This window comes from Dermacentor albipictus, chromosome 6, assembly GCF_038994185.2.
Source record: "Dermacentor albipictus isolate Rhodes 1998 colony chromosome 6, USDA_Dalb.pri_finalv2, whole genome shotgun sequence".
Taxonomy (NCBI): domain Eukaryota; kingdom Metazoa; phylum Arthropoda; class Arachnida; order Ixodida; family Ixodidae; genus Dermacentor; species Dermacentor albipictus.
Window position 1 is genome coordinate 73,485,578 of NC_091826.1, and position 13,762 is coordinate 73,499,339.

General features: G+C 47.3%; 1 protein-coding gene across 1 annotated transcript in view; it reads right to left on the minus strand.

Annotated features, from left to right (window-relative positions):
- LOC139061195 (uncharacterized) overlaps window positions 1-13,762 on the minus strand; it is a 228,647-nt gene that overhangs the window by 163,425 nt on the left and 51,460 nt on the right. Inside the window, exon 10 of the mRNA XM_070540841.1 lies at window positions 11,043-11,330. Coding sequence (XP_070396942.1) covers window positions 11,043-11,330 — 288 coding nt within the window. The remainder of the gene's footprint in view (window positions 1-11,042; window positions 11,331-13,762) is intronic.

The window sequence follows — 13,762 nt, forward strand, 5'->3', positions numbered from 1 at the left end:
ATTTTGCGCAACCACAGATTCACTGATCACAGCTCCCTCCTGATGCACTCCCCCTGGTGTATCGCGCGTGACAGGAGGCGGTGCACTTCCTCCCCCTTTTCTTCCTTGAGCACACACGACTGAGCTACCATCGTCGGCTCACCCATGCCACCTCCCCCCCTCTTACGCTTTCACTCGCACATACAGCATGCGGCGCGGTCATGGTGATATCGCCCTTGGACTTCATACGGAACATGAGGGTGACGGCGATGGCAGGAATGTGCCTGGAGTGTCCGTATAATTGCTATCGCAATAATATATTAAGAGTATCCGGAAACTGAAGCGTCCTGTAGCCCATTAACTTCCGCAAAGGAAAAAGGAGTAACAAAATCGAGCTTTCACTATGCGACAATTTGCTGCCCCGCCACAATATATTTCTTTCTTTTGCGAGGCGTGGCACGGACGTGAAAAAACGCAAAGGAAAGCATGTTGGCCACAATCGAATGCGCACTTTGGGCACCTAATGTGGCTACCGAAGGAATGTCGAAGAAAACGTGAGACGCTTGGTCCACAGAGACTGCTCGGTATCGTACTGCTCGGTATCGTACTCTAGAGAGACAAAATTTTCCGGAGCGGTTGCGCTCATACAAACGCGTTGCAATCCTTCGAGTCCCCCCATAGATCAATCGATAGATAGATAGATAGATAGATAGATAGATAGATAGATAGATAGATAGATAGACAGACAGACAGACAGACAGACAGACAGACAGACAGACAGACAGACAGACAGACAGACAGACAGACAGACAGACAGACAGACAGACAGACAGACAGACAGACAGACAGACAGACAGACAGACAGACAGACAGACAGACAGACAGACAGACAGACAGACAGACAGACAGACAGACAGACAGACAGACAGACAGACAGACAGACAGACAGACAGACAGACAGACAGACAGACAGACAGACAGACAGACAGACAGACAGACAGACAGACAGACAGACAGACAGACAGACAGACAGACAGACAGACAGACAGACAGACAGACAGACAGACAGACAGACAGACAGACAGACAGACAGACAGACAGACAGACAGACAGACAGACAGACAGACAGACAGACAGACAGACAGACAGACAGACAGACAGACAGACAGACAGACAGACAGACAGACAGACAGACAGACAGACAGACAGACAGACAGACAGACAGACAGACAGACAGACAGACAGACAGACAGACAGACAGACAGACAGACAGACAGACAGACAGACAGACAGACAGACAGACAGACAGACAGACAGACAGACAGACAGACAGACAGACAGACAGACAGACAGACAGACAGACAGACAGACAGACAGACAGACAGACAGACAGACAGACAGATAGATAGATAGATAGATAGATAGATAGATAGATAGATAGATAGATAGATAGATAGATAGATAGATAGATAGATTTTATTAAAAATACTCAGAAGAATATCTAATGGTCGGGGCCCCTAGACCAGGGATCCATATCAGCTTGAGCTGTTCGTGTCGGGGTGTTCTATGTTGTGTAGTGTGCACTCCCGCGTAATGTGGTATAGTGTTGGTGAGTCCCCGCACCACGGGCATTCGTCCCTGTAGGCTGTGGGGTGTATGCGATGTAATATGTGTAGGTTCGTGTGTAAGTGCCTGTCTGGACCCTACGCCAGGCAGCGACATCCTCTGTCTTTAGATTTCGATGGTGTGGTCGATATCACAAGTGACTCCCTCTGTGGTAGTTCACGATGGCTAAATACTCGTGATCGACAGGGTCCGGGTCTTCTGCAGCCGGCGTAATGAGAGCTCGCTCATGCACGAAATCTCGAGCTGTTCTGTCGGCCTGCAGATTGGCCGTGATGCCAGTGTGGCCCGGTATCTGGATGTTTGTTTCGGTGGTGATGTCCTTAGGATCCTCCTTGAGTAGTTGGCCAAGGAGTTGTGCAGCAGGTCTTCCGATTGTTCCCTGTAGGATATTGCGGCAGGCCCGCTGGGAATCCGTGAGGATCGTCAGTGGTTTGTTTGCGTGCTGGCCTTCGCGGATGGCTACCGCAGTTGGCCAGCTGTTCGGCTTCCATGATCGTGCAAGGGAGGGTCGATACACCGGAGGTAACGTGGCCTCGGTGGTCGCATACCTCTGCCACTGCGCCCTTGTTGTTCGTCCCATACATGGCGGCGTCCATAAAACGGGACATGGAATTGGGCCTGAATGCTCTCTCCATGTACTGGGCCCTTGCTCTCCTGCTGCCTGAGTGTAGATTAGGGTCCTTGTTGTGCGGTATAGGGACAACGAGATACCTGTCCTGGACGTGACGAGCTATCCAACAGGTTTCTTGGGTTCGCGTTGTTATAGCTTGGAACCTCAAGGTTTGTAGGACCTGCCGGCCCGTGCGAGTCCACGCAGTGGTGGCGGCGAGCGACCATGCATTGTTTAGTTTTCTCGTCTGCTAGCCAGAAAGCATCCAAAACTCTGCCAGGTGAAAATACACTCGGCCAGAGGAAAACGAACACGAATCGAAGTGCGCGCGCGCGGTGGTCGGGGCAACACGAGAAAAACGCATTCGCTCTGGTATGCTCCGGCAGCCCGCGGGAGCGAGAACCAAAAAAAAATGGAAGAGGCTCAACGTGTCCTCGTGAATAAAAGTCAAAATAGAAAAATAAATGAGAACATAGTTACGTTTGCTGGCTTTAGTGTCTTGGCATGGATGCTTTGAAGCAGGTGAAAGAAATGCTGATATTATTTTCAGTGACATGACGACAAAAATGAACCACCCCAATGCTTCATCTCATCGGACCTCGCTGCGTGCTTTGTCAACTTGTCTGATAATGTCTTGATTTGGCTTGTCTCGTTGTATCGCCGTATTGTCAAATTTACGAGTTTAGAAAAGTCAATGCACTTTTGGCATCAAATCATTATAACAACATTAAACGTACAAGGTTCCGAAATTGAAAATCTAAAGCACAACTTTGGAAATATCAGCGCACCTTTCCCATGAAAAGTTTATGAGAACTTCATTCCGATAAAGTTTCCGAACTGAAACCGATGCACTCCGTAGATTCCGCGGCATCTGCGAGATACCGCGATGAGCTCGCTTGCCATCAAAACGTCCTTGGAACTTTGTGCTCGGATGGTGCTCCTTGCGTTATGCGACTCGGTGCATGGGCATTGCCGCGGGATCCAGCCCGATTGCTCTATGTTCGGTCTGATATGTGCGCGTGAAAAGGACCATTCTAGACAAAATCCACAATGACAGGACGAAAAAAGCTCTTGGGGGGAGGGGGCTGAAGCCCCATAAGCCCCTCCCCCCCTGGCTACGCCTCTGGTAGTGAACAAGTACTTCAAGCATATGCTCTTCCATTTGAATAGGGCACACACACACACAAGAAACTGTTCCGCAGCACAAACATGGGAACAAGGCACCACCCAGGAATAGCTGCCCCGAACAATTAGCCACCAGCTGAACATTACTAGGTCATATATTATGCACTATCCTTGCAAGTCTCTTGATTTAACCTGATTTTCTGTATTGTTGAAAACTCAATTTCCCAGAATATATTCGTGTGAGGACGAATAACAAAACCGTTGCGCACAGACTGCAACGTACACCCTTATCCTCTACCAATGCGACCCTTATTGCGACACCGATTATATCCCTACATGGATACTCGAGATGCGCTCACGCTGCTGGAGCACATCATCGTGCGGCCAGGACATCGAAGGAAGTGCATGCGTGGTGAGCACTTCGGTGTTGGAAGGGCATGAGACGGGCACAGTGCGTCTGCCCGCAGAAATGTCAAAGCTTAATAGACGCACTGTCAGCCGACACTAAACCGGCTCTAAAGTGTAGCCCAGGCAGCGCTGAACCTTTTACCGCTGGCACGACGAGCATTGTGGGCGCTAGTGTGCCTGGTGAACAAGCTGCGTGCGTACGATGTTGATAGGACCCGTCTCATCACTTGCCTCATACACTCTCTTAGAACGGTAAAGTGCAATAAAGGAGCATATTCTGAGAATTTAGTGTGCCTATAAGTTAGAAGTTACGTAGTAAACAATTGCTGAAGTAATCTTTATTAAAGGGCCATATTCTCACAATATTGCGCATCTGAAAATTAAAAGGTATGGGTAACCGCAACGTTAAGTACAGGCACACCTCACACGCTCTTAGATGGTATCGCAGCATTCTTGTATTGTAACCAGTTGTATACGCCTACAGTCTTGGAAGTCCACCCATGCATCATTGCATCATCATTAGTTACACGCGTACTTCACTGAGCGGCACTTTACAAGAATGTTATGTCGAAAGATCGGCCGTAGTTAACTTTCAGTTCGCAACCTCAGGAGGACACTCTCTTCAAATAACGTAGGCATTTACGACACTTAGTCTTAACGTCTCTGCTGCGTTATAGCAGTATTTTGGTTAGGATTAAAGCAATGCTATAAAGCAGCAGGGAAGTTGTTCCCTGCTGGTTTATTCCTAAGCTTTTGTGCAGACCCAGAATTATGCGCAGTGTTGCCTTAACTTTATATCTCATGTACGGCATTGCTACTTTGAGGTGGCGCGCTGAGACGTTATTGGTCTACACGAGTATACGCGTCGCGATGACCGAATAAGCGTAGCATCTAAGCTGATTTAGGCGGGGTGAGTTACATTTGCAGTGTTGTGGTCTCACAATGGGGATGGGGGGGAGGGCTATCAAGCTTCCTTGTTGTTTCACAGTCCAAATCCTAGTACTTCGAACAGCTCAACCAACACTTAAAATACAGAATGAAACAGTACAGCTGGCATCAAATCAGTGTATCCAGTCGTGCTCTGAACACACACTAGCTGGCTGGTTTACCTGACAGTTAGTTCAGTCTTGGACACAATGCAGAGAATACTTCTTGCGACTGCAGGATAGGATGTGTCGGGTTATGCAACCTTCGTTTGTATGCATCAGTCTGAGCTACGTCATCGTTGCGCGGTCAATTAGTTGGTTCTGCGGTCAGAGGTAATGGAGTGTCTGTTGGAAATTGGAATGCTAAGTGCCTATGGCCCAGGAATTTCGTAAATGACAAATTATCGCTATAATGATGACAAGTCATCATTATAGCGATAATTTGTCATTTACGAAATTCCTGGGCCATAGGCACTTAGCATTCCAATTTCCAACATACACTCCATTACCTCTGACCGCAGAACCAGCTAATTGACCGCGATAAAAATAAAACGCGATGCAATAAGCCCTACGCTATGACTTGAATTTTTCTTGGTGGCACATGGATACCTAACATCGTGCAAAGTAGGATCCCAATACGTAAACATGATTAGTATAGCTGGTATGTTGTACAACATTGTGATAGTTGGCTACTTGGTCACATTTTAATGTGATTAGGATTCTTTTTCTACTTCAGCTATTTTGATCGTTTCTGTCTATCTATATGTATATATATCAGTGTGTCTATCTGTAGATCTAGCTAGTCAGCCTTCTAGGCTGACCCAGTGAACGAAGTTGTCTGCCAGCCTGTGCCACCAGGTATGTTGTGCTCCTGGCCGGGGTCGTTACATCGCCGTCATTCCCGCTTCGTGATCTAACTCTCGTCAATGTGTCGTCGTCATGCCTTCTACGCTGACCCAGAGGGTCTAGTAGTCTGATAGTTTTGACACGAGGTATGTGCTCATAGTCCTGGTGCCGTCGTGGTCGTTGCATCGTAGCCATTCCCAATTCGTACTGTGGTCCACATCATACGGTCACCGTTGCGCCTTTTACGCTGACCCAGTGGCCCAAGTTGCCTGATAGCTTGGGCCACTAGGTACGTGGCCGTGATACCGTCATGGTTGTTGCATCGTCGTCAGTCCAGATATGTTAGACTCTCGTCATGCTATCTTCGTCAGGCCATCGTCGCCATACAGTAGTAATGTCTTTGTTGTCACACCAACGTCGGGGTTCCGTCGTTGTTAGTCCAGCATCGTCACCCGGCTCTCTTCATGCGGTCGTCGTCACGCCAACATTGTCATACAGGCTTCGCAATGCAGTCATCGTTCCGTCATTGTCGTCATAGACTCGCCATACCATTGTCGTTATACTGTTGTCATCTCCTCGTCGTCATACAGTTGTCAAGATGTGTTCATTCTAATACCATCATCTTTTTGATGTCACGGTCGTTCATCGTCGTCGCTCTTCGACATCTCACTCATGTCATGCCATCGTCGTCACATCATCGTCGTCATAAAGTAGTCACGCATTTGTTGTCCCGCCACCCTCGGGATGCCGTCGTTGCTAGTCCAGCTTAGTCATCTGACTCTCTGGATGCTGTCACCATGCCAACATCGACACACCATCGCCATAATACAGGCTTTGTATTGAGGTCGTAGTCCCGCCTTTGTCCTCATATAGAGTCATTATGCAATCATTGTCTTACCGTCGTTGTGCTGCCCCGTTCGTTCACCATCGTCCTTCTTCGACATGTGACTCTCGTCATTACGTTGTCTTCACGCATTTGTTTTTCAGTCTCATCACCTGAGCAACCTCATCCCATCATCGTAATGCCATCGTCAATTTATACCACATTTTCCGATCCATCAGCGTCGTTCGTTCTTCTTCATTATATCCTTATCATGTTGTTGTCATTAAACAGTTATTATGCCGCCGTTAATTGCCATGCCATATTCGTAATTCCATCGTCGCGAGACTGGAGCTATTAAATTGCTTTTGTCATAACATCGTTGTCATACCATCGTCATCATGTCATCGCATTCAGGCACTCGTCGCCATCCCATTGTGTTCACGGCGCCGTCGTTGTCACACTGTTGTCGCTATAGCATCGCCACCATTCAGGAATTGTCGTCTAATTATCGTCAAGTCGTTGTCATCGTCATTGTCTTTGTCCGTTCCATCGACGCCATTCCTTCTTCGTCATTCCCTCATCGTCACTGCGTTCGCATCGTGCAGTATTCGTCATACGGCCGTGCTCTTGGGCGACCTTGGCTAGCCAGTGCCATGGCAAAGCGGGACGATACCGGAGTGCGCCGCCTGTAACCGAAGCATCGGAAATCGCAGCTTGACCGATACAGATTTCGCATAAACGCGACTTCAGAAATACGGTGTCTCGTTACATTGCTCGAATGCTAGCTGCATTACCATCTACAATCATCCGGAAATGAGCTCTCCTGCAATTTCTTTTTCTGATTTGTAGCGAGCATGTCCTTTTACTCTAACGAAGTATTATGGACGTGGTCATATGCGACTGTCGGAGCGTACCTGTGACCAGATGTGTTAGAACGGTGGGCATTGTGTTGGCCTATGTGGCCGGGCGGTACGTGTAAATGAGTACGTGGCGCATAAACTTCGTATAAAAGCGATAACATAAGCTAATTTAGAACTGCTGATGACACCTTGCCTTTCTTCGTAATCACTGGTATTTGGAGGCGTAGAGAGAGAGAGAGAGAGAGAAGGGAAGACGGAAAGGCAGGGAGGTTAAAGCGTACTTGAGGCATGTGCCACAAAGGAGATGTTAATGTCGCAGTGGGTGCGGAGCTCTTTGATAAGGAAATCTGGTGAGTCACAATGGTTCCTTAAAATGTAGCCCCAAGTCTCTTCGCTGGCAAGGAAGAGAGATGGTGGATTCCTGAGCACCAAAGAAGGCAAGGTGCTTCTCACGGCCTCACTGACGAAGTGAGCGCACGCCGTCTATCTCGTAGACGTATGGCGCTACCCGTTTATGAGGCTGGAGGTTCCCCGTACGGCTCTCTTGAAGACTGGCGTGTAGCATAGGATTCCGCTGATGAGCAAATTGAATGCGCCAAGTTATAGGAGCGAGCAGACAGCAGAACCACGCATCAAAATACAAGTTTGGTTAGTGCATTGTGGCCATGCTTTTCTTGCAAAATCTTATCCTGCCCTTGCGTACGCGGCATTTCTCAACTTCGTTTCTTTCTGTTTTTTTTTTCTTTTTAAGCGAGAGCCTTTCTAGCGTCATGGCGAAGTTTGTATCAGCTAACGTGACCGCCGCAGTGTCTGCCGAAGCGTCATCATGCCATACGAAGACAGATTAAAGACAGATAAAAGAATGAACAACGATTGATAGTGACAGTGAATGATAACGTTATAATAGAGATTGGTAGAGGTTAATAACGACTACTAATGACTAATAATGACTCTGAAATGACCAGTATGTCTAATGACGGCTTGTAACAGCCACAATTGATTAGAAATTACTAATAATGAGTAGTGATGACTAATATGACTACTAATGACTACGAAATGACCAATATGTCCAACGAGTCCTTGTAATTACAATTGATTAAAATGACTAAAAATGCTTACAAGTGAGCAGTAATGAATAATAATGGCTGAAATGACTTGTAATGACTAGTGATGACTATGAAATGACCAATATGTCTTATGACAACTTGTAGCGACTACAATTGATTAGAAATGACAAAAATGCCTAGTAATGACCAGTGATGACTAAAAATGACGGAAATGGCTTGTAATGACTGCTGATGACTTGGATATGACCAACCTGTCTAACCACGGCTTGTAATGACTACAAATGATTCATCATCATCAGCTTGGTTACGCCCACTGCAGGACAAAGGCCTCTCCCATACTTCTCCAACTACCTCGGTCATGTACTAACTGTGGCCACGTTGTCCCTGCAAACTTCTTAATCTTATCCGCCCACATAACCTTCTGCCACACCCTGCTACGCTTTCCTTACCTTGGAATCCTGTCCGCAACCCTTAATGACCATCGGTTATCTTCCCTCCTCATTACATGTCCTGCCCAAGCCCATTTTTGTCTTGATTTCAACGAAGATGTCATTAACTCGCGTTTGTTCCTTCACCGAATCTACTCTTTTCTTATCCCTTAACTTTACACCCATCATTCTTCCGATTATTCTGAATTCCCATAATCTGAATTCATTACAAAGAACTAAAGATGCTTAGTAGTGAGTAGTATTGACTAATCATGACGGAAAACTATGACTGAAATGATTTGTAATGACTTGTAGTGACTACGAAATGACCAATATGTCTAACGACAAGTTGTAACTATTACAATTAATTAGAAATGAAAATGCCTAATAATGACCAGTAATACATAATAATTACTTCAATGACTTGTAATGACTACTAATGACTATGATATGTCCAACATGTATAACGACGGCTTGTAATGACCACAATTGATAACAATTGATTGACTAAAAATGCTTAGTAGTGAGCAGTATTGATTAAAAGAAAGAAGAGAAAGGGAAGAGTCAAAGAGAAAGAGGCGAATGAAAAGAGGACGAAGTTCAGACTTTCGCGATTCATCTCTTAATAGGGGTCTTAAGAGTCCCTGTAATTTTTTTTTTTTGTAAATGAAGGTGAAGTAAAGTAAGACATTTTACATTGAACTATATTTCACTGAAGTTCGCTTGTAGACTAAAGCATTTAATTCTCCTTAAGTCCGAGCCAATATGAACCTTTACTAACCGGTCCAAACCGGTTACAACCTTTACATTTTTTCACCGTAGCTGAAGTCGAACAGAAACGGAAAATATGCATATGTCTTAAGCCTGAAGCCGAAGCAAACCCTAAGACTTTTCGGTTTGACACCCTGCCTCTGGCTGCTTTCAGTCTGCAACAAGATGTCCTCTAAAGCAATAAACAAAATCTAATCAATAAAATTTTGTTCCTAAATATATGTGCTGATAAATTTCGCACAAGTTCCGATACCCCCCGCTGCAGTGAAGCTTTCACAGCAATGAAAGGTCGTTTGCTTTTGAGTCCCTAATATTCGGCATAGATCTTCGGCCGCCTTTTTGATTTTATCATTATTGACACCTGTCGTGTAGGCATCTAGTCTTGCAGGTCTTCTCTGTCGCCTCCTCCTGGACATTGCATCGTCATCCATCCGTCGCATTTCACCGCGATGCACTACAGTAACTCAATCAACAGCACCTTAAAAAATTGATATTTAAATATATCGGCCAAAATTCAGCACTTTCAGTTCGCAGTGTCCAAAAACTAGTTTTTTCTGATACCATACGCTTTTACTGCAGTTAGTCGTAACTTCCTTGCTGTGTTATAGTAGTGTTTAAGTCCTGACCAAAACACTGCTACAACGCAGCAGAGAACTTTAGACTAAGTAATGTAGATGCCTACATTATCACAAGAGAGTAATTGATAGCTGAAAGTTGCTTAAATTCGGTCGATCTTTGGGCATGGTATTTTTATAAAGTACTGCTCAATGAGCTACGCAAGTGCATTGTGGCAAGTTTAATGGATGGCCGAAGGAGGAATGGCCGCAATTCATGGGCCAGCATGGAAGGATGCGCGGGTGAATAATTGCCAGGCGTAATGCCAATACGAGAGGCTACGATTACAGAACCGCAACAGCAACCACCTAGGAAAAGGGGGTTAGTTGCGCCTGTTATAAAGGTTTCCTATAAATATTACTATATGAATTGTAATATATAGGTGAAGAAGCTTGTGAGAATAAGCCCCTTTGTTAAAGATTTGTATGTAAAATCTATTAATAGGTGCGCAGTATCGTGAGGTTATTGCCCTCCATTGAAGATTACTTGAGCAATGTTTGCTAAGCAACTTAAAATAACTTATAGTCGCATAAAATTGTCAGGACATGCACTTTAATTAGACGTTATGCATGCGAAGAGTATATACACTCCTGGTGGATGCAAGGGCGACGTTTCTGCTTCGCAGCAATGGTTTCTTTTAGCGTGACATGACAATTCGTCATCGCTGTGTGTTCTTAACGCTCCATCCGAGGAGCTCGAGCACAATGCTGAACCTTTTTTCTAACTTGCGAAGTTTCTTCTTTGGGTGATAGTGCAAATATTAGTCAAAGACAAAATATAAAGTGGTTCTATGGATCTGTCGACCTTTATGGCGTCTTTGGTCTTTTACGGACATTTCTGAATCTCGATGTACGTTTTGATTTCGATAAGCCGAAAACAATGCACGAAGGCGTTGAAGCAACTGCAGCTGCAATAAAGTTTATATCTATGGTCTATTCTTAGATGACAGGGTACTGACCAAACGCTGTCTTGTGTGGCCGTGCTCTGGACTTTCAGTAGCTTCGATGTAGGCCTTCGGCGTGTTCTCATGGCTGTCTGGAAAAAAGAAGGTCTTCCCTTTTGTTGCTGTAGCAGTTTTCTCAAGCTTGTCTTCAGCCTTGTCTCCTATTGCCATAGCCAGAACTTCGACCTTTTTCTCTAAGAGTTGCGGCAAGACGTCGTCAATGTAAGGGTGTTCATTCTCTAAGCCGTCGGTCAAAAGCACTATAACTGCGCCCTCTGGAGTCTCGTTAACAGAACGCAGCACCTGCACACAAGAAAGATGGAATCAATATACTAGGGGTGTAATAATACCATTCGTAATAACACTGATCATGCAGTAGAACCTGGTTGATACATTCCCGCTACGTACGTTTTTCGGGCGCCAACGTTCGCATTCGAGAACACAAAAAATTACCCAACAGAGTTGCGCTCATTTTTCGCAGGTTCATACGCTCCCGGAAAACACAAATTTTCGGCACCAACGTACAGTGCGTCGCCAAACGGCGATCGTATAATACGTTTTCCGGCCGCTAGATCCCGTGTGAACAAGAAAATGCGCGAGGCGCGAGTGGTTGAGAACAGTATAAGGCGGCCCGCCGCGGCAGCTTTACCGCAATACTAGCCTCCCCATCTCGCGTGAAAGCGCAGGCGCGTACTCAGTTTCTCATTTCTGTGCTAGCAAATATTTCCCATGGTAGCTGCACGCGGCATTCACAGCTATCACCGCCAATTCTATTGCGATGAGCATCTTCGTCTATCTGTTGCAGAGTGCCAGGTGCCGTCGTAAGCGTAGCGCAAGCTTTTAACAGCCGATAACCGAAACACGCCGCCGTTCCCTGCTGTACACAGCGTTCGTACGTTTTCCGGCCGCTACAGATCCCATGTGAACAAGAAAAGGCGTTAGCTGCGCACGTGATCGAGCACGGTATATAGCCGCCTGTCTCACTGGAAAACTACGGCGGGCACAGTTCCTTATTCCGGTCCCAGCGAATCTCCGCGTGGGTCGTCACACGCCGAATTCACAGCTATCGCCGCCAAACCTATTGCGATAAGCACATTCACCTGTTTGTTTTGCAGCGTGTGGTGCGTAGTGTCATTGCTAGCGTACTGCACGCGTTCAGTAGGTGATAATCCGAACGCGGCGCCATTTCCTGCTGCAGGCCACGTGATGTGGGCATCACGTTTCGCGTCGGTGGCATCCGGCATCACCCGCCAGCGCGATTTTGTTTAGGTTCCCACTCTGTCTGAAAAAACATTTGTTTAGATAAGTTTTGCATCAACACTAGTTGGGCTCCCCCTTACGGGAGCCCATTAGCGTCAGCCGCCGCCCGGGCCCGCTCGACCAAAGCCCGATGGGTCGACAGGTCAGAGCAGCCGAGCAGGGCTGCCTCCCAGTCCTGCCGGGAAGGGTTGGGTAGGGGGGTTAGATTTGGGGTTTTTTACATGCCCATACCATGTGGAAAATGTCTGAGGACATTTCCCCACAGTGCGGGCACTCCCCCATGCAAGCGGGGTCGAAGCATTTCAAGGCTGCCGGGCACAGCAGAGTTTTGGTATAAGCGAAGGAGAATGCGCTCATCCGCCTTTGTGAGGCCCTTACAGGGCTTGGGATAGATGGCATGGCCAGATTGGTAGAGCTGAACGATCTCTTTGAAAGTATAGGCGGGATTGGGTTCGGGGTCCAGATCGGTGGGGTACGAAGGTGATGCCCGGAAAGTGAACGCGCGGGCGACGGCATCGGTCATATCGTTTCCTTCGAGGCCCGCGTGAGCGGGAGGCCAGATAATCGTACGGTGCGAGGGGGCAGCGAGATAGTCGCTGTTTTGAAAAATTTTGTAGACAAGGTACGGTATGTGCCCCTGCTCAATATTGCGGCAAGCACCCCTCGAGGTGATGATGACCCGCGGGTGTTGATCTGCGGCGGCTAGCGCGATGGCAACCACCTCCGCGTGTGTAATGGTTTGTGCACGGAAAGTGAGTCCGTTTACTGCCGTGTTTTGGTGGACGACTGCGGCCGTGTACCAACCTCCATGGTACAGGCCGGAGGCGTCCACGTAGAAGACTCCGTGTTTGTGTCCGTAGTGGCGAGCCAAGGCTTCCGCCCGCGCGAGGGGTCTGCCAACATGGTCCTGGCGCGTCACGTTGACCGGAAGAGGGCGCACGTGCAGGGCATACCTCCACTGCGATGGGATATGTGCGTGCTTTTCCGTATGTATTGAATGATGGATGTGGAGTCGGGCAAGGAGGCGGTGACCCAACGGCGTTTTAGAGAGTCTCGTGTATTGGTTCATCAAGTGTGCCTCTCGCAGCTCCTTAAAAGTGTTCACCATCCCCAGGCCCAGGAGGCGCAGGTTGGAGGTACTGAGCGGGAGGTCCAGGGCACGCTTGTAGATTTTACAGAGAATGACTTCGAATGCATCCTCGTCAAATTTGCATAGGTGGAGGTATGTAGCCGAGTAAAGGACTCGAATGGTTACAAATGCATGCGCCTGCCGCAAGGCGTCTTTGCATCGTAACCCCCCCCCCCCCCCCCCCCGCTTGTTCGAAACCCGGTGGACCATCCGGCCCACGTGGTCCCCCACCTTACGCAATTTGGCCAATGTTGTGTCAGCTTTTCGATGTTTGTGAATAAAGAGCGCCAGTACTCGGATCTCGTCGTGTTCGGGTATGGGTCCACTGTTAAGGGAGAGGTCGATT